At 41.2% G+C, this 27,564-nt stretch overlaps 1 protein-coding gene across 1 annotated transcript; it reads right to left on the bottom strand.

Moving 5' to 3' along the window:
* Positions 1–7,234: 7,234 nt before the first annotated feature.
* On the bottom strand, positions 7,235–26,214 carry LOC146712602 (protein NLRC3-like). Its single transcript, XM_085452087.1, has 11 exons — positions 26,155–26,214; positions 18,940–19,071; positions 18,754–18,855; positions 16,599–16,715; positions 15,567–15,645; positions 14,503–14,728; positions 12,569–14,366; positions 12,015–12,188; positions 10,313–10,486; positions 8,868–8,914; positions 7,235–8,706 (listed from the first exon to the last, which is right to left on the bottom strand). The coding sequence occupies exons 2-11, from the start codon at positions 19,026–19,028 to the stop codon at positions 8,177–8,179; spliced, it is 3,336 nt and encodes a 1,111-aa protein (XP_085308213.1). The 5' UTR covers positions 19,029–19,071; positions 26,155–26,214; the 3' UTR covers positions 7,235–8,176.
* Between the last annotated feature and the right edge of the window lie 1,350 nt (positions 26,215–27,564).

Genomic DNA, 27,564 nt, shown 5'->3' with positions numbered 1-27,564 from the left:
CCATCGGGCATACCAGGCATTTGCCCGGTGGGCCGCTGGCAATTTTTTGTTTTTATGGGCCGATGGATTTTTTTTTTTTTAGGAAGGGTATATATAATGAAAGGTGTTGGATTGGCCAATTGGTCATGATCGTCTCTGGGCTGGACCAATTACAGCCGAGGAGGTCGGATGCACCCTCCCCCTTGTTTAGCAATCACGTGATTTTTGCGCATTGCATGCCGGGAACTCGTGGCAAAACAATCCAAGTACCGCATCAAATGCAAGCATTTGCAGCACTGCAAAACGTTCATTCTCCGGTTCCAATACCTTCTTGTTTTTTCTTTGCCGCACAAAAAAGGAATGTACAAAACAAAAGGAGAACAATGCCGGTCCATACAAAGACAGACTCGACGAAAAGACAAAGAAAAGATACGAGGAAAAAATCAAAGGAGTGAAAGGGTCAGACCACACAGAGTGGACAAAAGACGTTAGCGTGCTGCCCAACTTTCACCACGCTCAGATTTATAATTATACAGTTCTTGGAGTGAGTGCATACACTCATGAAGTTTAGTAACTTCAGGTCACTGCAACAAGCCCAGGTACAGTTTACTGACGGATGGGTACAGGACCTTGAAATGCACCGTGTAGAATGAAAGACCATCATACGAACAAAGGTAAGTTTACCAGTCTCACAAATCGTCGTCATAAATACACATTCGTTAACCGTTTATTAATATAACCTTTGAGCTCAACGGTAATTAATTAGTAGTGGAAATAATTTCTGGTAGCATTACAGAAATGTAGCAATGACAATAATATTGTATGTTGTAATCGCACTGGGCAATTAGTGATACAAACCAACTGTTTTCTCCTGTGAATAAAAGTATATGTTTTTGTCAATGTACCATGGTAATAACAGAAGCGAAACGTAATATTGTGTCAGGACAATTCACTATTTATGCACAATAAATAAAGGAGCATAGCGTGACAACTTCTGTTCAGTGCCAGACTTCCTTGTAACCTGTCACCAATTATGTTTAAAAAAAATGACATATTAACTACTACAAAACTCTGACCTTTGTGGGAATGCTTGGAGCAGACTAACTTGTGAGCTGGAGTGTTCTGAGACGTTATATTTGGTATATCCAGACCATCCGTCGGCTCTTACTTCAGAAACATGGCTTAAAAAATGTCTCTTCAACGACGTAATCCGATAAAAAAAATGATCTCTCTACCCGTCGGCTTCCCGTGGCTGTCATGCGACCGGCTATTGAAGTTAATAATACAACAGCTTCTTGCCATTTTTTGGGTTTCTTTTTATCGCTGTGTAACTGAGTTCAATTGAAAGCCTGCGTGCGCTAGTACCTCTTGCCACAAGTTCCCAGAATCCTTTGTGGTTTTACCCCTGAATGACGTCACATTTTCAATCTTTATCCTGGTGGGCCGGTCTCTAGTCAAAATGCCCGGGCCGATTTTTTTTCCCAGTCCAGCCTTGGGCCCCATCTTATCTTAATGACCTTGTAGTACCATATCACCCTATTAGAGCACTTTGCTCTCGCTCTGCAGGCCTACTTCTTGTTCCTAGAGTATTTAAAAGTAGAATGGGAGGCAGAGCCTTCAGTTTTCAGGCCCCTCTTCTGTGGAACCAGCTTCCAGTTTGGATTCAGGAGACAGACACTATCTCTACTTTTAAGATTAGGCTTCAAACTTTCCTTTTTGCTAAAGCATATAGTTAGGGCTGGACCAGGTGACCCTGAATCCTCCCTTAGTTATGCTGCAATAGACATAGGCTGCCGGGGGATTTCCATGATGCATTGAGGTTTTCCTTTCCAGTCACCTTTCTCACTCACTATGTATTAATAGACCTCTCTGCATTGAATCATATCTGTTATTAACCTCTGTCTCTCTTCCACAGCATGTCTTTATCCTGTCTTCCTTCTCTCACCCCAACCGGTCGCAGCAGATGGCCCCGCCCCTCCCTGAACCTGGTTCTGCTGGAGGTTTCTTCCTGTTAAAAGGGAGTTTTTAACAGTCGGGGCGGTCTGCCTCTCCCCACCGCAGGGAAAAGGGTAACACCACCTGGGTCTGGGTGCAGTTCCCCCCTCCAGGGGCAAGGGTACCTAGACCCGGTTCGTAGAGTACGCTTGGGGAGTGTGATCGTGTATACAGCGTCTTTTTATGTCTGTCTCCACGTCGGTTGAGTGTGGAGTAAGTGCATATGAGAGCATGAGGGTGGGAATGGATGTTTGTGTCTGTGTGTGCCTGTATGTCTGTGTCTATATGTCAGGTTGGGTATCAGACGCCACCTCTCTGGGGACATCTCAGGCCCTCCAAGGTTTGGAGGCCTATCTCCACCCACCACCACTTCCCCTGCCGGTGGCGAACTCCCTCAGGTGTCGATGCGTTGGTGGTTCTTTGTGTCTGGGGGTGGGCGTCCGGGTACACACCGGCTCACTCCTTGGCGGCCGCTTATTGGGGCTCGCTCGGGCCATTTCGGAGGTGGGGTGCCCCCGGCCTCTCGGCCTGGGGCTCGGTCACTCAGGCACAGCTGGCTGCCGGCGGAGCTCACGGGCGCGTCACTGCAACTCCCCCTGGCTTCTGCTCTGCGGCTGCTGAGTGAGCCCTCATCTGGGACTCTCCTCAGCTCTTACTGGGACAGTGGCGCGGCTGCCCCTCTGTGGGTCTTCCTTGGTCTCTTGTGTTCTGGGGGCCACTGGATGTCTGGAGTTTTGATCTCCTCCATACCTGCTTCATACCATGGAGGACAGGGCTGTGGCTCCCCACACTCCCTAGCAGATCATTACATGGAGAAACCTTTGGAATGCAAGCATGCTGATCCACACAGGTATGCACACAGGTGAACACATGGGTATTCACAGACGCGGACTACAGCTTTCTTGGCTGCTGCCTCAAAGAACATTGTGCGCTGTCTATCTTGCGTGCTGCACAATATCGTTTATTATTTAGTAACTATTGATATTTACTGCTAGCTAGTTTATTGTGATGGTGCTTTTTTTTTCTTATTATGTTGCTCTTTGTTGTTTGCTTTCTCTTGTTTTTTTTTTCTCCATACAGGTGACCCAGGTGTTTTTTTTTTTGTTTGTTTGTTTGTTTTTCTCTCTTCCACCCCTTCTCACCGTCACTTCTCCCCTTTGGTTTTCTTTCTCTCCCTCTCTTTCTTTCATTCTTTCTCCCTGTCCTATCCCACAGTCATGTCTGTCCCGTTTGTAGCAACTGAAAATAAAATAAATTCATAATTATAATAAAGGTCAATCAAATGGACCAATATGGCAAGGCCAGGATGATCCACTTGGTAAAATAAATCCGCTTGGCATCTTTCTTGGCCTTAAGACAACAATTCTGATGGCTATAGATCCAAACGGGACAAAAAAAAAAAAAGGGAGTTTTTCCTTCCCACTGTTGCCAAAGTGCTTGCTCATAGGGGGTCATATGATTGTTGGGATTTTCTTTGTATCTATGAAGCGCCTTGAGGCGACTTTTGTTGTGATTTGGCGCTATATAAATAAAATTGAATTGAATTAAATAAGTTGTCCTAACGGTCATCTTAAGTAAGCTTTACTTTTTTGAGGCAACGAGTTTAAATAAATAAATAAATAAATGAATAAATAAATAAATAAATTTTTATTTATATAGCACCTTTCAAGACAGAATCACAAAGTGCTGCACATAAGATTACAAGTCACAAAAAGATTTAAAAAGAGAAAATAAAATCAGGATGTCCAAAAAACTCGCTGAAAAGCCTTCAACTAATCCAAAATGCTGCAGCAAGAGTCCTGACAGGGACTAGAAAGAGAGAGCATATTTCTCCTGTTTTGGCTTCCCTTCATTGGCTTCCTGTTAAATCCAGAATTGAATTCAAAATCCTGCTCCTCACATACAAGGTCTTAAATAATCAGGCCCCATCTTATCTTAATGACCTTGTAGTACCATATCACCCTATTAGAGCACTTCGCTCTCGCTCTGCAGGCCTACTTGTTGTTCCTAGAGTATTTAAAAGTAGAATGGGAGGGAGAGCCTTCAGTTTTCAGGCCCCTCTTCTGTGGAACCAGCTTCCAGTTTGGATTCGGGAGACAGACACTATCTCTACTTTCAAGATTAGGCTTCAAACTTTCCTTTTTGCTAAAGCATATAGTTAGGGCTGGACCAGGTGACCCTGAATCCTCCCTTAGTTATGCTGCAATAGACGTAGGCTGACGGGGATTCCCATGATGCATTGAGTTTTTCCTTTCCAGTCACCTTTCTCACTCACTATGTGTTAACAGACCTCTCTGCATTGAATCATATCTGTTATTAATCTCTGTCTCTCTTCCACAGCATGTCTTTATCCTGTCTTCCTTTTCTCACCCCAACCGGTCACAGCAGATGGCCCCGCCCCTCCCTGAGCCTGGTTCTGCCGAAGGTTTCTTCCTGTTAAAAGGGAGTTTTTCCTTCCCACTGTCGCCAAAGTGCTTGCTCATAGGGGGTCATATGATTGTTGGGTTTTTCTCTGTATCTATGAAGCGCCTTGAGGCGACTTTTGTTGTGATTTGGCGCTATATAAATAAAATTGAATTGAATTGAATTGAATTAGTTTCTGGTTTCCTTATCTGGCAAAGGATCTTCACTCCCGGGTAGGGATGGGTATCGTTTGGGTTTTATCTGATACCGGTGCCAAACCGGTACTTTTGAAACGGTGCTGGTGCTTAAATGGTGCTCAAACCGGTGCTTAAAGAATGGAGAACACAAAATTGGTCCACAAACCTCCCATGTTCAGCTGTTTTTTTGTAAAAAGATAACAATGTTAGCCTTTTCTGCAGCTATGGGGCATATATGGGATCACTCTTGGCTGGAAGCAGTGCTTAAACATTGGAAAAAAACACAAACTTTGTCCAAAAACCTCTCATGTTCAGCTGTTTTCCACTTTTTCTTTGGTCATTTTAGCCTTTTTGGCCAGGGTGAAGGGAGTATCTGCCATCAAACAAGAAGACAGCCGCATGTAGCTATGATGGTGTTTGCTAGTTCACCTTACATGCATTAATGTAATAACGTGGTTAGCCTACTCAACGTAAATTACACACGAACAACATTAAGCTACTCACGCAGAGAAGAACGGCTGCTACTGCCATCATCATCCTCATCATTTCTGCTACACTGGCAGGGCTAGGGGCCAGGACTCTCCTCTTTGGGTTTTTGGGGGATGCTCCAGGCCCGATAACAGGCAACCCACCCGCAGTAGATGTGCTCGGTGTGAGGTCTCACAGCAAGCTATCAAATACGGCGCATTTCTCGGCTTTAAAAACCCCCCAAAAAAGACGCTATGCGTCGCCAGGTGTTTCATCGGATTTGAGGTGTTACCTCCTTTGACAGTATCACAGTATCAGCTTAAAGCACTTGTTGCAGGCTGCTGAGTTTGCATCTTTTGCTGTGAAGTACAGCCAGACTTTTGACCACTTCGCCTCGGGCATTTTTAATCTGTAGCTCTACGTACCTGGTTCAAGGTTCAGGTTCAAGGTTCTTTATTTGTCACATGCATAGTTATACAAGTATAACACACAGTGAAATGTAGCCTGACACGCTCCTCGACATGTGCAAAAATTTTTTGGGGGGGGGGGGGGGTGTAGAGGAAGAACATTATATATATATATATATATATATATATATAGTATATACACTGGGTGAATGTGCAGTAGTAGCAGCAAGCAGGTGAATTCTGTACATTAATATGAATAGACATCTGACTATTTTACAGGATAGACAATATAAACATATTTAAAATTAAAGGAATTTGAAATGTACATTGTGCCTTGGTTTAGAGTGTCTGGAAGAGAGTCCTGTCTCAGTCAATTATAGATGATGTGAGAGGGCGGGTGTGTGCGTTTAGGGCCCGGATGGCTTGGGGATAGAAGCTCCTCTTGAGTCTCTCTGTCCTTGCCCGGAAGATGCGGAACCTTCTACCAGATTGCAGAAGTTGGAACCTGGACCCGCCTACTATCCTCGGAAACGTGAAATGATTGGCTAGAATCTAAAGTATATCACAGCTCAGGAAAAAAAAAAGCACCGAAATAAAGCACCGAAATGTGCGCTGCTTTTCGGTCTGGTTACTACCGTTTATGTCAGAACCGGTGCCATCATGGCACCGGACACCGGTACCCATCCCTACTCCCGGGCATTTAGGGGCTCACCGATGCTTGTGTATGGTGAGCCATTAAAGAGGTTAAGCCACATACGGGTGTGGGGAGATTACCTTTGGATAACTAAGAAATGTGGTTAAACAGTTGTAAGCATGTATTGTGTGGCAAGAAGTCACATATACAGAGACACACACCCACACACACAGTGCTTTAACCTTTTATGACCATATGGGTTTTACAGTGGGTGGTGCTTGTGTAAACTGTAACTGCATTCAAAAGAAGGACTGTGAACGGAGGCCGGGGTCGGAGTTGGCTGAAAACAGGTGGAGCGTTTAGCTCCAAGAGCCTGGTTCCGATTGGCTTCCCTTGCGCCACAAGTTAAAAACCGGTTTAGCTGTTTGTCTTGCTTTGTTGACAGGTGAAAAATCTCTGAACCAGCGTGGCCTGTGTTACGAGTTCAAAATTGGGGATGGAGACAAGAGGAAAAACCACAATAACAACACTGGTCTGGCCGGGTTAAGTCAAACGATGATTTTAATAGTCACACGCGTGGGAGATGGACTCTGTATGCAGACAGCCTCAGATCTCAAAATGGTGGAGCATTGATCAAACTCTTATAGCCTCTGGTGCCTCCACCTTATCATAAAAGCCTAAACATTCACATGCTTTTCTCTCACACGGCGCCTAAGCTACGAACTTGGCTCCCCGTTTATCTGCTCCTGCTGAGATGGGGCAGAAAACTCCAGCATGTTCCGTTCTCTTCTAATCAGACAAATAAGGCGATGACTTTCTGCAAACAGTATTTCTTATAACATCATAAAACAATATCATTCATCCACAATAAATCAGCAGTCTAATGTAATGCAAATCAGTTTAACTAATGCAATAGTTATCAGCTTCTTCTAATTCAGGAGAATAATGCAAACTAAGACTACATAATAATTCACAATCTTTAATTAGGGGTCTAACATGGCATAAAATAATATTATAATTTAACACCTGCAAGCGCAGACCCAACATCTACCGTGATGGAGTCTACTCCCCGCTGCTGTGTCAATTATTGTAAATTGAAATGTTATCAGGAAATGATCAGACAAGAGAGGGTTTTCAGGAAACACTCCCAAGTGTTCAGTTTTAAATGGTAATGTAGCCTTTAATATTTATTAGATAAGCCACATGCATTATGATCCCTCAGTACAATCCAATATTTTCAGCTGGCTGAAACATTTTCAAATAATGAGCTTCCAATGATGAGTGAAACAGTAAGAGCACGTGGAGAGTGTTAAATATCAACACTTCAACACTTTTTGATTCCTCATAGGCATCCAATGGAAGACAAAACACTACTCAGTAGACCATTTCACATTTTATTCTCTTACACAATTACTTCTAGAAGGAAGATGCATCCTCCATGACACATTGCCGCGGATCTCAAAAGGGTGGTGTGCCCCTAACGGTTATATTACCAGCTCTCTCATTCTAGCCTAAACAACAGTGTTTCAGTAACTTTCCACTAGAAGATGGTCCCCTGTTATCTGCTTTTCCCAGGCAAGCGTGGGCAAGAGTCTACAGCATTCTAACCCCCAAGGACACGTAGTCTAATGCCTTTATTTCCCAGGGCCGTGTCTACTTAATACTACACTATACAGTTATATGGCATTTTAGTTAATTCAAATCATGGAATTGCGGCACTTCAAATAATTCCATCCCAACAAGAGTTTGGAAAAATCCCATTAAGAAAGAGAAATCAAACCTTTGGATTCATTTTAATGAGCTCAGACTTGTTGAAAATGCAGAGGAGCTGGTTGTGAACTGAGCTTCAGAGAAACACAACGTACTGATACTCACTGTGAAGCTTTGAGTGGAAAAAGACAGAAAAAACAGCATGTGGAGCCTGGAATAACGGGAGCTTCCATCTTTAAAGGACTGAAGAGGAAGAAGTTTACAAGAACAGTTTAAAACATCAACTGATTGAATCCATGAATCTGAAAACGTGTTTCTGAGTGAAAGAGAGACATGTACAGTCAGAGTGTTTATCTAACAGGAGGACACTCTTTACATTCAATTCAGCACAGACTCACTGAGGCACCAGGAAACCAGAGGTTAAATCCAGGATAAAGAGTTTCAGTGAATGTGGTTTTCAGGGTGTGCAGATGGATCAGAGTGTCAGAGGAGACTCTGTAGAAGGACAGAGTGCCAGCAGGACAGTCCACATACACTGCTACTCTGTTAGAGACAGAGGAGGAGGAGTTGATGGATATTCCTTTGTTGTTGTGCCTGACAGAATCAGGACCATCATTAGTGCAGTACAGACACCAGGACTGATCATTCCATCCAAAGATACACGCTTTACTGTTTCCTTTCCTTCTGACTCTTCTGTAAGTGACTGATATGAGAACCGTTCCTTTCCACTCGACCTCCCAGTAACAGCGACCAGTCAGACCATTTCTACACAGCAGCTGAGTAAGTCGATCAAATCTGTCTGGATGATCAGGATATGATTGAACCTCCTCCACATGTGTCATCTTCCTGTTGTTGTCAGACAGTTGGAGCTTTGTGTGAACTGTGTCTGTGTCGATTGTGAGTTGACAGGAATCTGATGGAGAGAACAAACACAATCCAGCTGCAGTTATTGATCCATCATCTGTTCATTGATTGACACTTTGATGATGACTCCTGACATCAGAGATGTGAATGATGAAGATGGTTGAATGTGTGCTGCTTTGTTTTCATGAATCCCATTAAAAACACACTTACACTTCCTCAGACCTGGTGTCAGCCATTGGACTCCAGCAGGCTCCACCCTGAAAGGAGGAGGGGGGGGGGGGGGGGTGTCAGACCAGCACAGTCTTAGCATGCACACATGGCTATTACATGGCTCTCATACACATACTATTACACACTAACAAAAGGAACAGTACAACATTTTTACATCATACATACATCATAATCCTTTGTCTCACTTTACTGATTACCTACAGAAAGTTACTCCTTCAGTCAGCAAGGAATAATCTACATTGCGCATGAGCATCACTTTTTAGATAAATGTGCGACTTACTGGTCCTTCCGGGAAACTTTTGCAGAGCTCTGTGAGAGAGGTTCCTTTAAAATCAACTGATTCATATTTTCGTAGATCACATTACAGAGTTATCTTATAATATCAGTTTCTCAACATAATACTCCATACTTTATATTCAGTATAAACCCATGGAATTCACCCATCTAAATCATCGAATTCAGGTGTTCCAATAACATTCATTGCCACAGGTGTTTAAAATAAAGTACCTAAGGGAAGCATGCATGTTAGAATAGTTGAAAAACCTAGTATCATTGTAAATGTGGTATCTTTATAGAATGTTCAAAAAGTCCAGGAAAAAAAAGAAGAAGCTTAAAATAAAGATGGAAGCATTAGGGAATTTGTGTGAGGTTGTATTTCAGGATTGGGCTCAAGCTCTTGGTATCGCCAAAATTAGCACTTTATGCTTCAGTATGCTAAGACATTTTGGACAATTTATGACCGGCCTTAAAGGGTTAATATGCCAGGCAGGGAGTGTCATGGAACAGACATATTATAGTTATTTAAGAAGTGTTACTACCACCTAGTGGTAACTAAGCAGAATGTCTTTTTTGTAGAGGAAGTGGTCTACAGGAAGTAGTGTGCTCTTTAGCTGCTACAGTAAAAACATTTGTAATCTGATGGCAATCTCTGCAATCCTGCTGTTAAAGTCCACAATATCGGCTTCATCCGTAAGTTCCTATACATTTAATGTGTATTAGTAAGTTTTGACACTATTTTGAGTTAAATCACATGGAGGCAGGTAGATGCTTGTATTTTTTTCAGCAGATGTTTAATTTGTGGTCATGTATCTTTCATTGGAGCAATATTAGAGAATTTATTTTCATCATTAAATCCTTCCAAACACAACAAGCAGCCTGTTTCTTGGAGGATGAAGTGCTGGGAATAAAGAATGTTAAGCTAGCTGTATAGCTGAAATTACATTGCCTGCAACAAACTTTAGTGAGGGCAGCATAGAGCTATAGCCAGTTAAAATTATTGTTCCTGGGCAAGTTCTTGGTGTCCCAATTTGTAAGTATCTCTCAATTTTCTTGACAAAGTGGACTAATGTTTCTTTTGTGAGCATAGGAAAAATGGAAAGAAATGTTCCCAGCTCCTCCTCTTCTATTAGACATTCTCCTCATACCTGAGAGTGTCTAGTCTCCAGGATGGATCCATCAATCCTGCCGACAGCAGTTTTATTCCTGAGTCTCCAGGTTGATTGTAGCTCAGATCTAGCTCTTTCAGATGAGAGGGATTGGAACTCAGAGCTAAAGCCAGAGAAGTACAGCCTTCCTCTGTGATCAGACAGCCTGACAGACTGAAAATACACCAAACAACAATTCATCAATAGACAGCTCTCTTATGTACTTCATTTTTTTTCTCATTTTCTTCAGTTGTCTTTTTCTTTATTTATAGTGAGACAACTACAACTATAATATTTGTTGTCTCTCTCTCTTTTTTTTTTTTAATAATCCACATCTACTTTTGAAAACTCTAGGAACTATATGTAGTTCGTGCATAACTGTACATTTCTGTATCAAATTGATATCAAGGAAACAAAGGGCTTGTTTTTTTCTAAAAATCATACCAATAACAATACAGATGCCTTTAACTAATGAGTGCAGTTCATAGATCAATCTGGCCTAATATTAGGAACACCTACACATATATTCTGTATGTATATTCTCTGATATGCTTCTTTAGGCAGTTAGCTAATCATCAGGTAAGGCCTTATTGCTTTGTATTTCAGGGATGTCTTTGCTGCAGTTCTGATAGTTGACAAACTTTCCTTTATGGTTCATCTTGGCCTCTATACCCCTTCATGGAGGGTAATTCTCCTTGTGGATGTTTGTCTTGTAGCCAAAAATTTCAAGGATCACTGTTGATATGGTGTAGATCTGTTGATTGGTTTTTAGTGTTGGCCGTAGTAGAGATTGTCGATTAAGATGCACTCACATTTTCTAGTAAACTTTCTACTCCAGTCCAGGTTTTCAGCAAATGATTCCTTCAGATTGTCTGTGCGCAGGGTAAACAGACTAAACTAATTTAATACTGGATGCTTGTTATCTTTGGGTCTGAGTTGGCACTGTATTAACAACAGACTTGATTTCTTCTTGAAAATTACTGCATGGGTCCACAACCACATCAGGACAGTGCCACCTGAGATTTCTGCAGATTCTTGGAAATGTTTTTCACTAGAATTAAAAAAAAAAAAAAAAAAGTCTTCCCAACTTCATTTGTTCCATAATTTGTAGACACAGTCTTGTTGATTTTTGTATCTGGACATAGCATTTTCAGTCGATGTCACTCATCCAAGTTTTTTAGTCTCCCTAACTTTATAAGTAGTACATTTGCAGAATTACTGTTTGACAAGTTAACTCTTTTGGCTGGATCACTAATCAAGACTCTACTTGTGTTTTAGAGCCCAAAATACCAGGTGACCTCAGGAAAAATCACTGACAAATGTGTCTCAGCATCTCTGTGGATGTATATACAATATACTTTTTATTTTGGCAATCTAGTTAAATGCCAAATGTTGCTTTCTCCTATTTTTCTACAGTCCTATCTCAGCCCTGACTTTAAGGTTCATAACAATAAAAGGAAACTAAAATGCTTTGAACACAAATGGCCCTAAATCTCTGAATGATCATTGCCTAAGTAATTTATACAAACAAATCTAAAACAGAATTTGCACATCAAACATTTTTAGATAGCAAATAAGAATCTCATCATGCATGTAAAATGTCAAAATGTAATTTTACATTTTTCTAAAGTTTAGCTGTACATGCAATAATAATTATCCAGAAATTCTGACTTTTGGAATTAAAGTGGAAAAGTTTGCTTACCTGAGAGTTTCCAGTGTACAACACAGACTCTGCAGTCCTGTAGAGAGCATCTTCACTCCTGAGTCGTGCAAGTTGTTGTTACTCAGATCCAGCTCTCTCAGATTAGAGGACTGTGAGCTGAGAACAGAGGTCAGAGCTTCACAGCTTCTCTCTGAGAGGTTACAGCCACCAAGTCTGAAACACAATAACATTTCTGACAAAAAAATCCACTATGGTTTACCTAAAACCTATTGTTGTCATCTGAGACTGAAGATGTCACTTGAATGACAAAACGTCCCTCCCAGTGAGACTATTATGCCCATATGAACAGAATCAACTTCACTTTAAGATTAATTCAGTAATTGAGTATGAATACTTGTCTGTTTCTCTTTGTTAATCCTGCATTAGATTGGTGAAAAGCCCAAGGTATACCCTGACTCCCACCGTTAAGGGTGATTGGATAGGCTCCAGCACTTCCACCCACTCTACACCTCGTGACCCGATAAGTAGGAGAAAATGGATGGATTCTCCGTTAAGTATTTTGAAAATGAAGGGATGAGCACAAATTTACTTACAGTGCTGTACTTGAGTTTTTGACCACTGGCAGCAGCCTCAGAAAAGCCTCCTCTGAAGCTGAGTATTTCTTCAGGTCAAACACATCCAGATCTTTTTCTGATGACAGTAAGATGAAGGCAAGAGCTGACCACTGAGCAGGAGACAGTTCATCTGTGGACAGACTTCCTGAACTTGTGTACTGTTGGATCTCTTCCACTAGAGAAAGATCATTCAGTTCATTGAGACAGTGGAACAGATTGATGCTTTTCTCTGCAGACAGATTCTCACTGAGCTTCTTCTTGATGTACTGAACTGTTTCGGGATTGGTCAATGAGCTACTTCTTGTCTGTGTCAGCAGACCTTGTAGGAGAACCTGATTGGTCTGCAGTGAAAGACCAAGGAGGAAGCGGAGGAACAAGTCCAGGTGTCCATTTCGACTCTCTAAGGTTTTGTTCAAAGCACTCTGGTAGAAGAATGTAGGATCTATTGTTTTAAATTTCTGGGAACTTTTTTGTTCTTCCAGCAGATTGAGTCCAGAGTTGCTGAAGGTCAGATGGACATGAACAGCAGCCAGAAACTCCTGAACACTCAGATGGATGAAGCAGAACACCTTGTCCTGGTACAGTCCTCTCTCCTCTTTAAAGATCTGTGTGAACACTCCTGAGTACACTGAGGCTGCTCTGATATCGATGCCACACTCTGTCAGGTCTGATTCATAGAAGATCAGGTTTCCTTTCTGCAGCTGATCAAAAGCCAGTTTTCCCAGAGATTCAATCATCTTCCTGCTCTCTGGACTCCAGTGTGGATCTGTCTCAGCTCCTCCGTCATACTTGACCTTCTTCACTTTGGCCTGAACTACCAGGAAGTGGATGTACATCTCAGTCAGGGTCTTGGGCAGTGGTCCTCCCTCTCTGGTTTTTAGCACATCCTCCAGAACTGTAGCAGTGATCCAGCAGAAGACTGGGATGTGGCACATGATGTGGAGGCTTCGTGATGTCTTGATGTGGGAGAGGATTCTGTGGGCTTGCTTTTTATCCCTAAATCTCTTCCTGAAGTACTCCTCCTTCTGTGGGTCAGTGAATCCTCTGACCTCTGTCACCATGTCAAAACATCCAGGAGGGATCTGATTGGCCGCTGCAGGTCGTGTGGTTATCCAGAGGCGAGCAGAGGGAAGCAGTTTCCCCCTGATGAGATTTATCAGCAGCGCATCCACTGAGGTGGACTTTCTAGGGTCAGTTAGGATTGTAGTTTTGTGGAAGTCCAGAGGAAGTCGACACTCATCCAGACCATCAAAGATGAACACAACCTGGAAGTCTTCAAAGCTGCAGATTCCTGCTTCTTTGGTTTCAGTAAAGAAGCGATGAACAAGTTCCACCAAGCTGAACTTTTCCTCTTTCAGCACATTCAGCTCTCTGAAAGTGAATGGAAACATGAACTGGATGTCCTGGTTGGCTTTGTCTTCAGCCCAGTCGAGGGAGTATTTCTGTGTTAAGACTGTTTTCCCAATGCCAGCCACTCCCTTTGTCAGCACTGTTCTGATTGGTTCATCTTTTTCATGTGAGCCTTTAAATATGTCTTCATGTCTGATTGTAGACTCCAGATTGTCTAGCTTCTTAGATGCTGTTTCAATCTGTCTGACCTCATGTTCATCATTGACCTCTGCAGTCCCTCCCTCTGTGATGTAGAGCTCTGTGTAGATCTGATTCAGAAGGGTTGGATTTCCTGCTTTAGCAATCCCCTCAAACACACACTGGAACTTCTCCTTCAAAGTAGATTTAAGTTGATGCTTAGTCCACTCAGCATTCCTAATTAAAGTTCCTAAATGAGTCAATAGACAAAAATATCAATAGGAATTATTATATGCACATATTTTGAATATATATGTGTATTTATTGAATCAATACTAGAACCCCAGTTTATCTAGCAGCTTAAATCATTTGAGAAATCCTCTTACTGCTCTGCACTTCATCAGCCAACTCCTCCTGCTTCATTCTCCTCAGGAAGTTCAGTATGATGTTTACTAATGATTCTCTACTGTCCTTATGGCATTCTTCCTCACCCTTGAATGCCTGGTTATTCTCCGTTTGACTCTGTGAGCATTCTGCGTAATCTGGATTCAGAACCTTCTGTATCTTTTTAAGTTCTTCTTTTACAAAAGTGATCATTTTGTCTTCCAAGACCTGCAATGGAATACTTCATGAATGAGGGTGGAGAGGTGGGCCATAGATACTGAGAGACAACAGAGCAAAATGCAAGTGACAAGAGGTGGAACAGAGAAATGAAGTATTTGTATAAATGAGAGTGCAGAGAGAAGCTTAGAAAAGAGAAGCATCATCAGAAGTTTCTCAGCTTAAGCTCACCACTGACCGTAACTACAAGGACAAATGAAAGTTGGAAGCCTTAAAAGACAGGTGTCTTTCTATTGAAACCAAACTGGTCTCTGATTTAACAGGAGAGGATCTTCAGAATTATTCATCTCATTCTATTGTTAGAAACTTTAGGAACCAAAAGTAAACGTGCAGTTTGCGAGTGAATTGGTTGATATAATAAGGAAATATGAGCTCTTAAATGAAAGATATGATATTCAGCTAATGTCAAGGTTATGTGACATCTCACCTCTGCCACATGTTAATTACACCCTGATGCAACCACTGGCTTGAACATTTTTGCAACCTTTGTTTTACAACCAATTGTTCACAGTAAAGGCTAAATTCATAGAAAGCAATTCAATTATGTGTAATATCCAGAGTCCTAATGAAATCCAAACCTTGACTTCTTTTAAAAACTTGATGAAGACATTTCATGAAACACCAAGAAATATTTTTTTCTATAATTCTTACTAATTAGCTAGAAAGAAGCTAATTTTTAGCTAATAGTTTACTGGGCCCTACAAACAGAGCCAGCATTTGACATGTATTTGCGTGACATAATTATGTCATGCAGTTTAGAGGAGGCAGAGGTCTGTCAAATACCCCTGCCTCCTCATCCAACAAAAATAGTTGTTGTATATGTACAGACCATAAATATGGAGTCCAGCTGTGTTTGATGCTGCTGGGCAGCCTGACCACTGGGAAGCTCTGAGCTCTGCTGGTCCACTCTGTGGAGGCATCATGAAGATGAATAATAATAATAAACATAACCAATTAGTCAAGATGCTCGTCCTTGACATAAAAAATAATAATAATAATAGTAACAAAAAAGCAATAATTTCTAAAGTGTGTCTATGCTAATGCTAGGGCAGTTCTCACAAGATATCAGAATCTATATTGTTGGAGCAAAGAACTGCTGGGTTTTAAATAGAGAGCCATCTGTACAAATGTCCAGATTATCCATCCATCCATTTTCTTCTGCTTAGGGGTCATGTGGGACTGTAGCCTTTTTCAGCTACCATAGAGGCAGGCTGCACCCTCGACAGGTCGCCAATTTGTTGCTGGGCTAACACCCTTCACAGACAACCATTCACATTCAGACCTATGGGCAATTTAGATTGACCAACTTACCTAACACCACTAACTGCAAGTACCCGGAGAGAACTCACCCAAACATGGGGAGAACATGTAAACTCCACATAGAAAGACCCCGGCTAGGTGGTGGAATAAAACTCAGGACCAACATCCAGAGTAATACAAAAGTAATACAAACTATAAAATTTTCATCTTTGTAGAATTTGTTATAATTATGTGGTGACAGTGTAAAGATACCCTCCATTTTTTAAATTTCAGCCGTTTTGACATTGTTCTTTATGTGAGGCTTGGATGGAGGAGGTTTTGCTTTGATGCCATTTGCGAGAGAACTGTAAATCCCGTCTCAATGAGAATGAAACTGGATGATAGAGGACTACAACAACTACATTTTTTCTTCACTAAAGAAACGCCTCCTCCCACATCCATTCTTTAAACTCTAACTGCTGTGTTCGTGGAAACACTCCAACACACACTGCTTCACATATGAAAATAGAAATGTGTGTGAAAAAGAGCTGAGTTGACATTGATCATGGTGGAGGATTTATTCATAAACACTGAGTCACAACAACATTTAGACACACATTACCTCTCTGCAGGAGGACAGAGGCCTGATTTAAATGTTTGAATATAATCCTTTGATTGGTCACTCTTGAAGGACACACAGCTGGTGCCAGGTTCATGGGGATCAGATATCAGATTGATCCTGATAGGAAAAAAAGAAAAAAAAATACTTTAAGTTTATTTTCTTGATTTAAAAATCCAAATAGTTTAATAAAATCTATAAATAAATGTAAAAAAAAATCCCAAACAAACCAAATTATCCAGTGTGACCAGGAGATATTTTATTTTGTATTCTTATGATCACAGTTATAATTAGAAGTATCAATCATTAATCATTTACCATTGTGGAATCTGATGACAGTATAATCTTTGTTTTATATCTATGGTAATCTGAGTAAAGATTAATGTATGCAGGTTATCATCATTGTAATCAAGTCTCAAATGGTATCCACAGCATTGTATTCACCGTCCATAACTGGAGGGTCCAGCAGGACCGTGTTCTAATTCATTTGCAGGCCTACATCAGAACATGCACATAGAGAGTTCACCCTTATTTACACAGGGAGGTCATGTCAGGACATTCTCTAGTTGGACACGCAGGCTCACAGAACTGCACAACCTGACATGTCACACACTTGTTTTTCTCTAAAGTATCATCTGATGTTTGTATAAGGAGAACTTTGGACTATGGGGAGACTGTTATCATTTCCAGTAAGGTCTAACTGTGTGATGTCATCATGGGTTATATAAGGATGGGGAACGGTCCACTCTTTGGAGATCTGTGGCTGTACGCTTGTCTTCCCATGCTTCTGTCTTAGAAGCATGTAATAAAATCACTATTTTTGTCACCTACACGGACTCGGCTGTTTTTCCTTCTTACCCAAACTGAACCAGACGTAACACCAGCCATTCTCTTCCTGTCTTTAGTTTTCCATTTTGTTCATATTTCTAAATGTCAGCATTAAACTAGGCATGAAACATTGCATACATAAAGGCCAATTTAGACCATGGAGCCCTAACACTGTCTGTGAAGCTGGATTTAAGAAATAAGCGTTTCCTCTACAGACATGCTGACAGATATCAGGACTAGTACTTTGGTGAAAAACTGAGTTAGCTTTGTGCGTTTATGTTGTAAACTGCTTGTATGTGCTTTGTAAAAAGATGCTTTGTTGCATAAAATTTGGGATGATCACATGCTATGGACATCTGCTCTGATATCCATCTGCATCACAACTTGAGGAACCATGAAATACTGATCGGAAGTGGGCTACTGGAATAACAAAGGATGAGATTATGGAATATTGGAATGCGCATATAATTCTAGCAAATAGCTCCACCACTCAGGCTAGAGACAGAATGATACTAGATGAGCATATCAGAAAGGATGCAACCCATAACAAAAAAGGTCAGCTGCTAGTGGATCTAAGAGCAAAACACAGCAACTTTCCTGAACAAGATCCTTTAACCATTAAAGTGGCGGAAATCCATGAAAAAGTATCCAGTATGAAGAGTTGGACAGCACCAGGTCCTGACATGATTCACACCTACTGGCTGAAGCTGACTAAACTCCATGAGCTGCACAAACAAACCTGATGCTAATTGACAAGAGCCACGCAGAGTGGCTAAATGAAGGCTGGACAGTTCCGATCACCAAGGATACCCAGAAGGGACCAATCACAACTATTGACCAATGACCTGCCTCAGCGCACCATGGAAGCTTCGGTGAAGCTTGTTGGGCTTGAACCAAGTGTCGCAGCGGCTAAGATGAAACGAAACATGGCTCCATACATGAGGGGGAGAAAGAAATTTCAATTCAATTTCAATTTTAGTTGTACAGTGCCAAATCGCAACAACAGTCGCCTCAAGGCACTTTATATTGTAAGGTAGACCTTACAATAATACATACAGAAAGTAATTGGCAGAAATACCTGAGGGGCAAAACACCAGCAAATGGGAATTTACGAAAGAGACGGTCTGTCCCCACTGCGATTCTGCATAGGTCTGAACCCCATCAGCCAGATTCAAGACAAGCAATGGGGAAAACTGCAAGAGCACCTACGTCCTGTTGCTGTTTAACATACAGTTTAAATGGGATTGAGGGAATGATGTGTTTGCACTGCAGTTTATATCCAGCAACATCAAACAGTTATATAAAAGAGTTCACGTTACTAACAGCTCACCTCTCTGCAGCAGATACAGGATGGACATTAAAACAAATGGGGTCCTTTTTAGACCAGTCACTGTGTAAGGACACAGAGGTGGGTTCAGGTCCAGGCTGGTTCCTGTGAATAATGATGCAGCAGTGATGTGAGTGCTGAGCTGTGACATGGAGAAGAGTCATGGACAGTTAGAGATGGTCATCTCACCTCTGAGCTTTGGTCTGGCTCTCATGTTCCCCACACAGAGTGCTTTTAGAGGGAGGGGCTCCCTCCTCTCTGTCCTCACACTGATCCATGCTACTGAAATCACATCAGCTCACACACACCTTCTACCTTCACCTGCGGAGGAAACACAAATTATTCATCCATACATTCTCTTGCTTATCCTTTTAAGGGTTAGGGGGGGGCTGGAGCCTATTCATAGGGCTAGAGGTAGGGTACACCCTGGACAGGTTGCCAACCTGCTATAATGGGGGTTTAGCTGAGGAGGGAGACAATGAGGAACATTTAGTCCAGTTTGTGCAACAGAATAAAGACAAAGGACAAACTCCTCGACATTTATGTTTACACATGCTGTGGCCTAACTGCTCACATCTGGAAATACTTAAGACGGGCTTTCTAGTTGGGCTTCTTGCCTTGGCCCTGAGCTGGCACTGTTACAGAAACATTTCAAGTCCCCAACTGCAGTCCTGTCACATATACATCTTACCATTTGTGAAGCTCTCAAACATATCCCATGGCTGGCAGTTCTTTCTGAGTTCATCAAAGTGTCCTTGTGTCATGTGTGAGACAGACAACGCTTCATAAACACACACACCGCTGACCAGAGGTGGAAAAACTACACATCACCTTTCAGTAGAAATACACACACTTTTGCTAAAAATATTCTAGTAAATGCTGGAAAAAAAACACTTATAGGAATAAACACTGCTCTTTGAGTGAAATTTCAACAAGCTATTTATGTGGAAAGGCTTTTTGTGTCAAGCTTCACTGTGAATGTAAATTTTGAAGCAGTTTGGTTGTACACTGATAAAAAAAAACATAATTTTCTCTCTCACACTGTCTGGCTGACACATGAACACTGAGACTGTGCAGCATCATTTGTCACATCTGCCCTGCAGCTAAACCAAACCAACATTACCAACATTAGTCATTTTATTTTAAAACAACCAACAGGAAATGGCAGCATACAGCTTTGTATCACTTCAAATAGAGAGATGACCATTTCCTTCTGAGAAATAAAAACACAAAACAGTTTGTATTACAAATAAATTAATAAAACATCACTTGTTCATCAAATTGTTTGATTCCAGTCACTTAATAATCTATAATCATGTGGATGTGATTATAGATCATCAAACTAGAAAAAAGATGTAACTGCATGCAGCATAGTTTTAGTTTGAAGCACACCTGAGCATTGAAAAGCATCATTATGTTATTTAACAGGACTGTATAAACATTAACACAGACCAGTGGTTTGTTTGATTTACATATTAATCCAAATCACACATAGTTGTTTTGAACATATTAAATAACAGTCTGACGTCCTGTTCTGCTCCATTACTTTCTGTGATGCCTCAACTCAAAGGAATGTTTAACTGAACATTTCCTCATGTCTGAGTATGTGTGTGTCTGTCTGTGAACATTAACCAAGTAATTCAAACTTCGTTCCAATCAACTTTTTTCTTCTTTGAAAACTCAATTTGAAATAGATTAAACACAAGTATTAGGGTTTGTTTCTGCACTTTACACATTCTTTAGTTATTGAGGGGCAGATATAAACATATTTAACGCAATATTGCTGGCATTATCCAGCAGAGGTTTGTGGCCAAATTCAGCACAACTAACTCAAATGACTTTAAGCGGGCCTTCATTGAGACTGAAAACATTTCAAAATGTTTAATAAAAAATCCAAAGACGTCAATGGAAGGCTATGCAAGAAACACAATAAACCACACACTGACCAACTAAAAATGATTAAAAGCATCAAACAGTAAAAGAAGAAAATTCCACTGATTAAGAAGACAAAGTACAAAATAAACATAAAACCTTAAGAGTCTGGCAGCAGGAGTCAAAGTGTTCATCACAACATAAAGACAAGGAAAACCTGAATGTCTGCTGCTTAAGAACAAACTGATTAAATCATCCCTGCACTTCCCTGCACTTAGCTTGCTTCCTACTAATGAAAAAGTGATGGCAACAGCATGTTGAGTATTTATACTGCCACCCCCAATATTTAGGGTCAGCCACTCCAAAGTTTAAATGTAATCAAAGTAAAATAAAAAAACACTAATTTAATGCCTTGTACATATCATTTGTATTAAGCCTTTTGGTTCTTAGTCAACACACAAGGCTAAGTCGTTAAAGGGTTAACCTGGCCGGGGGTGAGAATGTTGGCTGCACTCGGACCCTGCTCAGTATACAGCTAATCTGCTCTTCACAGATGGAGGCAGTGCTAGCTACTCTATGGCTGTATCCCAATTCAGGTTCGGCAGCCTTAAAGTACACAGCCTCAACAGTCCTCAAGGGCCACGTACTCAAAGACCGCTAAGGCCGGAAGTGCGAGGCTTGTAGGCTTGTGAAATAGGTTGCCTAGCAACCATGACACTAACAGCTGGAAATGTTTCATACAGCTTTGTTTGACAGAAATGAAGGAAAACATATTTTGTTCATTTGTTTCTACATGAGCTTTGTGTGATTTAATAAGCATCTGAGGCTGAGACCACAGGACTGTAAAACATGATTGTTGGGCTTCATTTCTGTACTGAACAGTCATTTAAGACTAGCTAGTAAATAACAATTACTGATTAAAAATGAGAAATGCTATCCTTGCTAACTTTTGAGTATTGTGATGGACCGAGCAGTGAAGGAATGTCAGGCAGTGCAAAAAAAGTTTGTTTCTTCTTTTTTTTACCCCAAAACTATCTTTGTAAAATTATACAGAGAATTCAAAAACTTGAGCCCATAAAAAGAGTTCAAAGTGACAGACCTCTTTGTTGCTAGAAAAGCTGGCAAGAAACAATACTACCAACTCAAACAAACTAACCTACCTAAACAAAAAAAAGGGAAACTTAGCTGATCGGCCAACAAAAACAAAACACAGAAAGGTGTAGAACACACAAAAACCAACTAAAACTAACATAACAAATTCCACCCCCCCCCATGATCCAGAATTGTCGTATGACCCAATTTGCAGGTCTCCATATAGGCTTTCTCCACCCATTTTCTACCGCTTGGCTAATCGACCAAGGGACTGGGAGCAGCTGCCACTGAAGTAACACGGAAAACAAAGAAAGATTAAATCATACATACATAACAGTGTAAACTAAAATGTGCGCACTTACAGTGGGGCAAAAAAGTATTTAGTCAGCCACCGATTGTGCAAGTTCCCCCACCTAAAATGATGACAGAGGTCAGTAATTTGCACCAGAGGTACACTTCAACTGTGAGAGACAGAATGTGAAAAAAAATCCATGAATCCACATGGTAGGATTTGTAAAGAATTTATTCTTAAATCAGGGTGGAAAATAAGTATTTGGTCACCTCAAACAAGGAAAATCTCTGGCTCTCACAGACCTGTAACGTCTTCTGTAAGACGCTTTTCTGTCCCCTATAGAGCGCTATAGAGAAAAGTGAGTATTTCTTGTACATAAACTGAATCAGTTATAAGCAGTGTTGGGACTAACACGTTATTAAGTAACGCGTTACAGTAACTACGTTATTATTGTGGTAACGAGCACGGTAACTAGTTATTATGCCAAAATCAGGAACGCGTTAGTCGTTACTGGGATTTAGATAGGCTCGTTACTCGTTACTTCGTGTGGTGGCTATCGCGGAGCTTCCACAGATTCAGTAACATTAGCAAGTGGTGGAGGCAGCAGGTGGATGAAGGAAAAGGGACGCAGAAGGAAAAGAGACCCGAGGCGGCCGCCGGTCCAAGTGTGAACTGAACTTCAGGTAAGAAGTTATGACCTGCAGTCTCTCCGGGTCAGATATAAACCAAGTTTAGGTGGAGTTTATTTTCGTTATTCTGACTTTTTCCGTACTGCGTGCTAGCTAGCATGACGGAGTTTCTATACAGCTGGGTGGTGCTATGAAGTTACTGATGTTGAACTTTATTTTGTTCATAAGTTATTAGAGTTGCCAAACGTCCCGTCTGGTATTCAGAGAAAATATTACGCGAAAATATTACGCTGGAGTTATTCTGTGTCTTTGCTGCACAGCTGCCTCTTCTTCTCTCATTCTCCCCCCTCCCTCTCCTGTTTCTACTTCAATCATGAAAACTGATCAGTGATCAGCTGATCGGCTCTCTTGTTTGTTTATCGCTCACTTTGCGCCGAAAGAGGAAACCAGCGGATGTCGCGCTAAACAACAGCAGCACGTTTAAGCTTGATCAGCTGTTGTTAGAATTTATTTAATATTAATTTCTAGTATCAGCTGATGTTTGCTGGAGCCACAGCTGTAAACCTGCTGGTCATGATATGGTTTGGATATGTGGTGAGAGGGAAACATGAAGATGAAACCAGGAGATGTCCTTACTGAATCATCAGAGCTGTGATGGAGAAACAGGTTTACCTTTTAGGTGACATGAATGAGTTGAAGGGAAGTTATGAACTGTTTCTGAAAGACAAATAACCCCAGGATCCTTTTTAGGTAGCTGACAGCTGGTAACTGTGCAGGGGCGGATCTAGCAAAGTTTTGCCAGGGGGGCAGGTAGGGCATTAACAGGGAAAGGGGGCACAAAGAAATACTTTTCTTTCTTATTCCGTTTTAAAATGTCTAGTTTTTAATAAATAATTATCTGAATCTTACAACAAACGATTGATAGATTGATGCATATATACCATCAGAACAGTGTACATCACTGTCACAACAGTGTTTATTTTCATTCAAAGGCTTTATGATTTTTCCTATAACGGTGGGCCGGTCTCTAGTCAAAATGTCCGGGCCAATTTTCTGTCCCAGTCCAGCCCTGTATGCAGCTCATCTGCAGTCTGGTGTTACCTACATCTTCTTATTCAGAATGCAGAATTTCCGAGTTCTGAGTACAATCAAAGCACCACGACTGCAGTTTTTGTGTTGGATGTAAAAGGCGCACATGACACTGTGACGTAGGCTAGAATCATGGCAGCAGTCAATGACGGTCCAGGTGTGGGATTTCTCTCGTGGAAATATGCACATTATCTTTTCCTTTCTATTGGTAGGTGGCACAGTGCACTTGTGGCAAGTAAGCAAGCTAGAAGACTGGCAAAGTTATGGAAGCAACACATTAACAAGAGAATTCTGAGTAAAACCAAAGTTACTTTCAAAGTAACTAGTTACTTTGGAAAGTAACGAGTAACTTGAAGTAACTGAGTTACTTTTGAGAGAAGTAACTAGTAATGTAACTAAGTTACTATTTTAAAGTAACTTACCCAACACTGGTTATAAGGGTTTTTTTTGTTGTTGTTAGTGGTGGTGGTGGTGGTGGTGGTGGTGGTGGTGGTGTGTGTGTGCGTGCGTGCGTGTGCCTGCGTGTGTGTGCCTACGTGTGTGTGTGTGTGTGTGTGAGACATTTGGGCTTCTTGGTCAGAACGTCAGGGACATTGCGCTGTGCTGGCCCAAGTAAAATAACTCCATTGGCAGCTCCTAAAGTGTGTGCACTGGGGTGATGTAAACAAACGGGGCCAGTCAAAAATGTTTGGTTTATTTTTTTTTTCAAAGCTTCTGGTCTTTGTATTTGTTTATTTTACAAGAAATCTATAGAAAAGTAAAGTTTTTGTTTGTCCAATTTTATTGGATTCAACTGTTTTTGCTTGCAGCCCAACTTTAGGAATAAAGCCAATAAGAGTCAAGAATAAAGTTTTGGCATCATCAATAGTAGATCAGTGTCTATGTTTAAAGGACTGCCGTGGTACAGGATATGTAAATATCTACACTTCAATTAAACCTGAATGCTGGTCAGTTTTTCAATCAGTATACTGAATGTCATTGTGATTATAAAAATAAATATACGGTTTGTATGTCCTCAATTTCCATAATTTTAAAAGATTTATACACATTATGTCAGTCATCTAAGTCAGCGGTCTCCAACCTTTTTTGCGCCACGGACCGGTTTATGCCCGACAATATTTTGACGGACCGGCCTTTAATGTGTCGCGGATAAATACAACAAAATAAAACTAGTACCGGTACCAAAAAAAAAGAAGATTTATTCATAATGTAGGAGCCATTCTTGGGTTAATACCTTATGTGGTCACTAGAGGTCACCTTTTTCTGTTTTGATTATGTAATGTAAAGGTATTTAAGGTAGACGCACGTAATCGGCGTCAGGTGTGTCATTAAGAAGGCAAACAGTTTGTGACCGTTGCGCTGTTATGCTAAGTCGATACAGAATAAAGACCAAAAAAGGACAAGATACATACTGCTAGATTTATTGGACTGTTAACTTAATTCATGCATACCAGTGACATCGCGTCACCCCCGTTAACGACCACCTCAGTGGCTTCAAGCGTAGGCTTAGCCTCTACACATAACCCACGTGAAAAGACCCAGGAAAACCGAGTTAACGATCAAAACGATAACAAAATAACGCTGAAAACCGATAAAAACCCTGAAAATCTTACTTTACTGACCTCTTTCATTTGTTTAAAAATTACGGGATGTGTGGTTCAGCCCTTGCAGAACTCATAGGCCAGCAAATTAATTTCTGGAGGAGTGTCTACGCAATGTCAGAAAAAGGCTTCTTTTTATCAGGAAGCAGAATTCAGCACCAACGGAACCCCAAGGAAATGTCCATCTTACCTGGTACTAGAAGGTAGATTTGTTTCTGCTTTTTGCAATCCAGTCACATGTCTGTCACTGGTCTTAAAATGGTCATTCTTGATGGTAGTGGTTCTAAACATTCAGTGAATAATGATCTGAGTCTGTTGAAAATTACAGCTCTGCTTGCTAACCGGGCATTGTTTACCTGTTTACATGAGGGCGGGTTAGTTTGTCGCTCCGTTTGTATTTAGAGAACTTTTGCGCAATTGCATGACTCCTCTTTTAATTGTTGCTTGTTTTTGCTTGTAGAAATTGTTTTTATGAGCTTTATGCTAAGATTCTGAGGTTTCTGTGGATACCACACATGTCGAAATTTGCATAAAAGACTTGACGTTGTGGAGAGTTAAACGGCAGTTCACCCCATTTGCCCCCGTTACTGGGTGCATTGGGGCTCAGGAGATCAGTTAAAACTGTTCATCAGAGTAACAAATATTTCAGTGCAGAGTTGCACAATCAATAATCTATAATCATGTGGATTTTTCTTCAAACACGAGAGTGATCATAGTATTTCCTGAAATAAGAGATGAACATCTGGTCCAAACATCACATAGCAGAAACAAACAGTAAAGTTTGTGTGCGAAAGACAAACTGTTAAAGGAGGAAACAAAGCAAACTTACAGTTTCTTTAAACAGAGACACAACAACAAGCTCCACTCCACACCAGGACACTAATCACAGACACACAGGTGAGCTGCTTCCTGGAACGAGGAGGGACTCTACCTGAAGAGTGTGAGAGGGCCACACCTTCATGTGCTGGTTTAAAATTATGCAGTTTGACTGCTCAGACTGGCTCAGGAAGAAGTAAAGTTCAAATGTTGACATGTGAAGACATGAAACCTTGTTCTAAACCATATGCACAGATTGTAAACAGGAAAGAAAAGAAAGAAAGAATAAAATTAAAATTAAAAATCTTATATACACAACAGCTTGTGGGGATAGGTTAATTGGTTAATCCAAATTGCCCATAGGTGTGAATGCGTGAGTGAATGCGTGAGTGAATGTGAGTGCGAATGGTTGTCTGTCCCTGTGTGTTGGCCCTGCGACAGATTGGCGACCTGTCCAGGGTGTACCCTGCCTCTCGCCCTAAGACAGCTGGGATAGGCTCCAATCAATCAATCAATCAATCAATCAAACTTTATTCATAAAACACTTTTCATACAAAAATGTAGCACAAAGTGCATGGTACACACACTTAAAGAGTAAAATTGGACTGGGCACACATGAGCCAGGTGAGGAAACACTATAACAGGGAGCCGTCTGCACCGGGAGCCGGTCACAGACCGCAGCCTCCAGGCTGGGCACACAGCAGGAGGGAGGCAAAGGAGCCCCCCAGCCAGGCTGAGAGGACCCCCAGAGACCCAGCAGCCACGGTCGATCACAGCCCCGGTGCAGAGAGCCCCCTCCTAGGAAACACTGGACATATGATGCAATAAGAATATATACAGGATAAAAAGATAAAATAAATAAGAATGGGATGCAATATAAATATAAATAGCGTAAGAAGTTAAAAAAAAAGAAGAAAAATATCAATAAATATTAGGTAAAACCTAAATTAATAATGTAAATAGAATAACAAGATATAATAAATAAGCATAAAATAAATAAACGTTAGGTGAAAGCTAAATTAAAAAGGTGGTCTTGAGCCTGTTCTTAAAAACATGTACGTTCTCTGCGGCCCTGAGCTCCTCCGGCAGGCTGTTCCACAGACGAGGACCATACCACTGAAAAGCTGCCTCTCCGTGAGTATGTGTCCTGACTTTAGGAACAATCAAAAGGCCAGTACCAGAGGACCTCAGGGTCCGCGAGGGTTCGTATGGTAAAAGCAGATCTGAGAGATAAGAAGGCCCAAGACCATTAAGACATTTGAAAACCAATAAAAGAACTTTAAAATCTATCCTGAAACACACGGGGAGCCAGTGCAGCGATTCTAAAACCGGTGTAATGTGGGCCCGCCCTCTGGTCTTCGTCAGCACACGAGCTGCAGAGTTTTGTAAAAGTTGTAAAGGTGAAATATTCTTTTTGGGGAGA

The sequence above is a fragment of the Copadichromis virginalis genome, linkage group LG3 (genome assembly GCF_057382275.1).
Source record: "Copadichromis virginalis isolate Kocher_CV1m ecotype Utaka linkage group LG3, C_Virginalis_male_GT1.1, whole genome shotgun sequence".
NCBI classification, from domain to species: domain Eukaryota; kingdom Metazoa; phylum Chordata; class Actinopteri; order Cichliformes; family Cichlidae; genus Copadichromis; species Copadichromis virginalis.
This window is presented reverse-complemented; position numbering and strand designations above follow the sequence as displayed.

Coding starts and splice junctions, on each gene's coding strand:
- LOC146712602 (XM_085452087.1), bottom strand. CDS start 19,028: ATGGATCAGTGTGAGGACAGAGAGGAGGGAGCCCCTCCCTCTAAAAGC. Junction 18,856..18,939: donor AGCCAGACCAAAGCTCAGAG/GTGAGATGACCA, acceptor CATTATTCACAG/GAACCAGCCTGGACCTGAAC. Junction 8,707..8,867: donor GACACCAGGTCTGAGGAAGT/GTAAGTGTGTTT, acceptor TCTCTCCATCAG/ATTCCTGTCAACTCACAATC.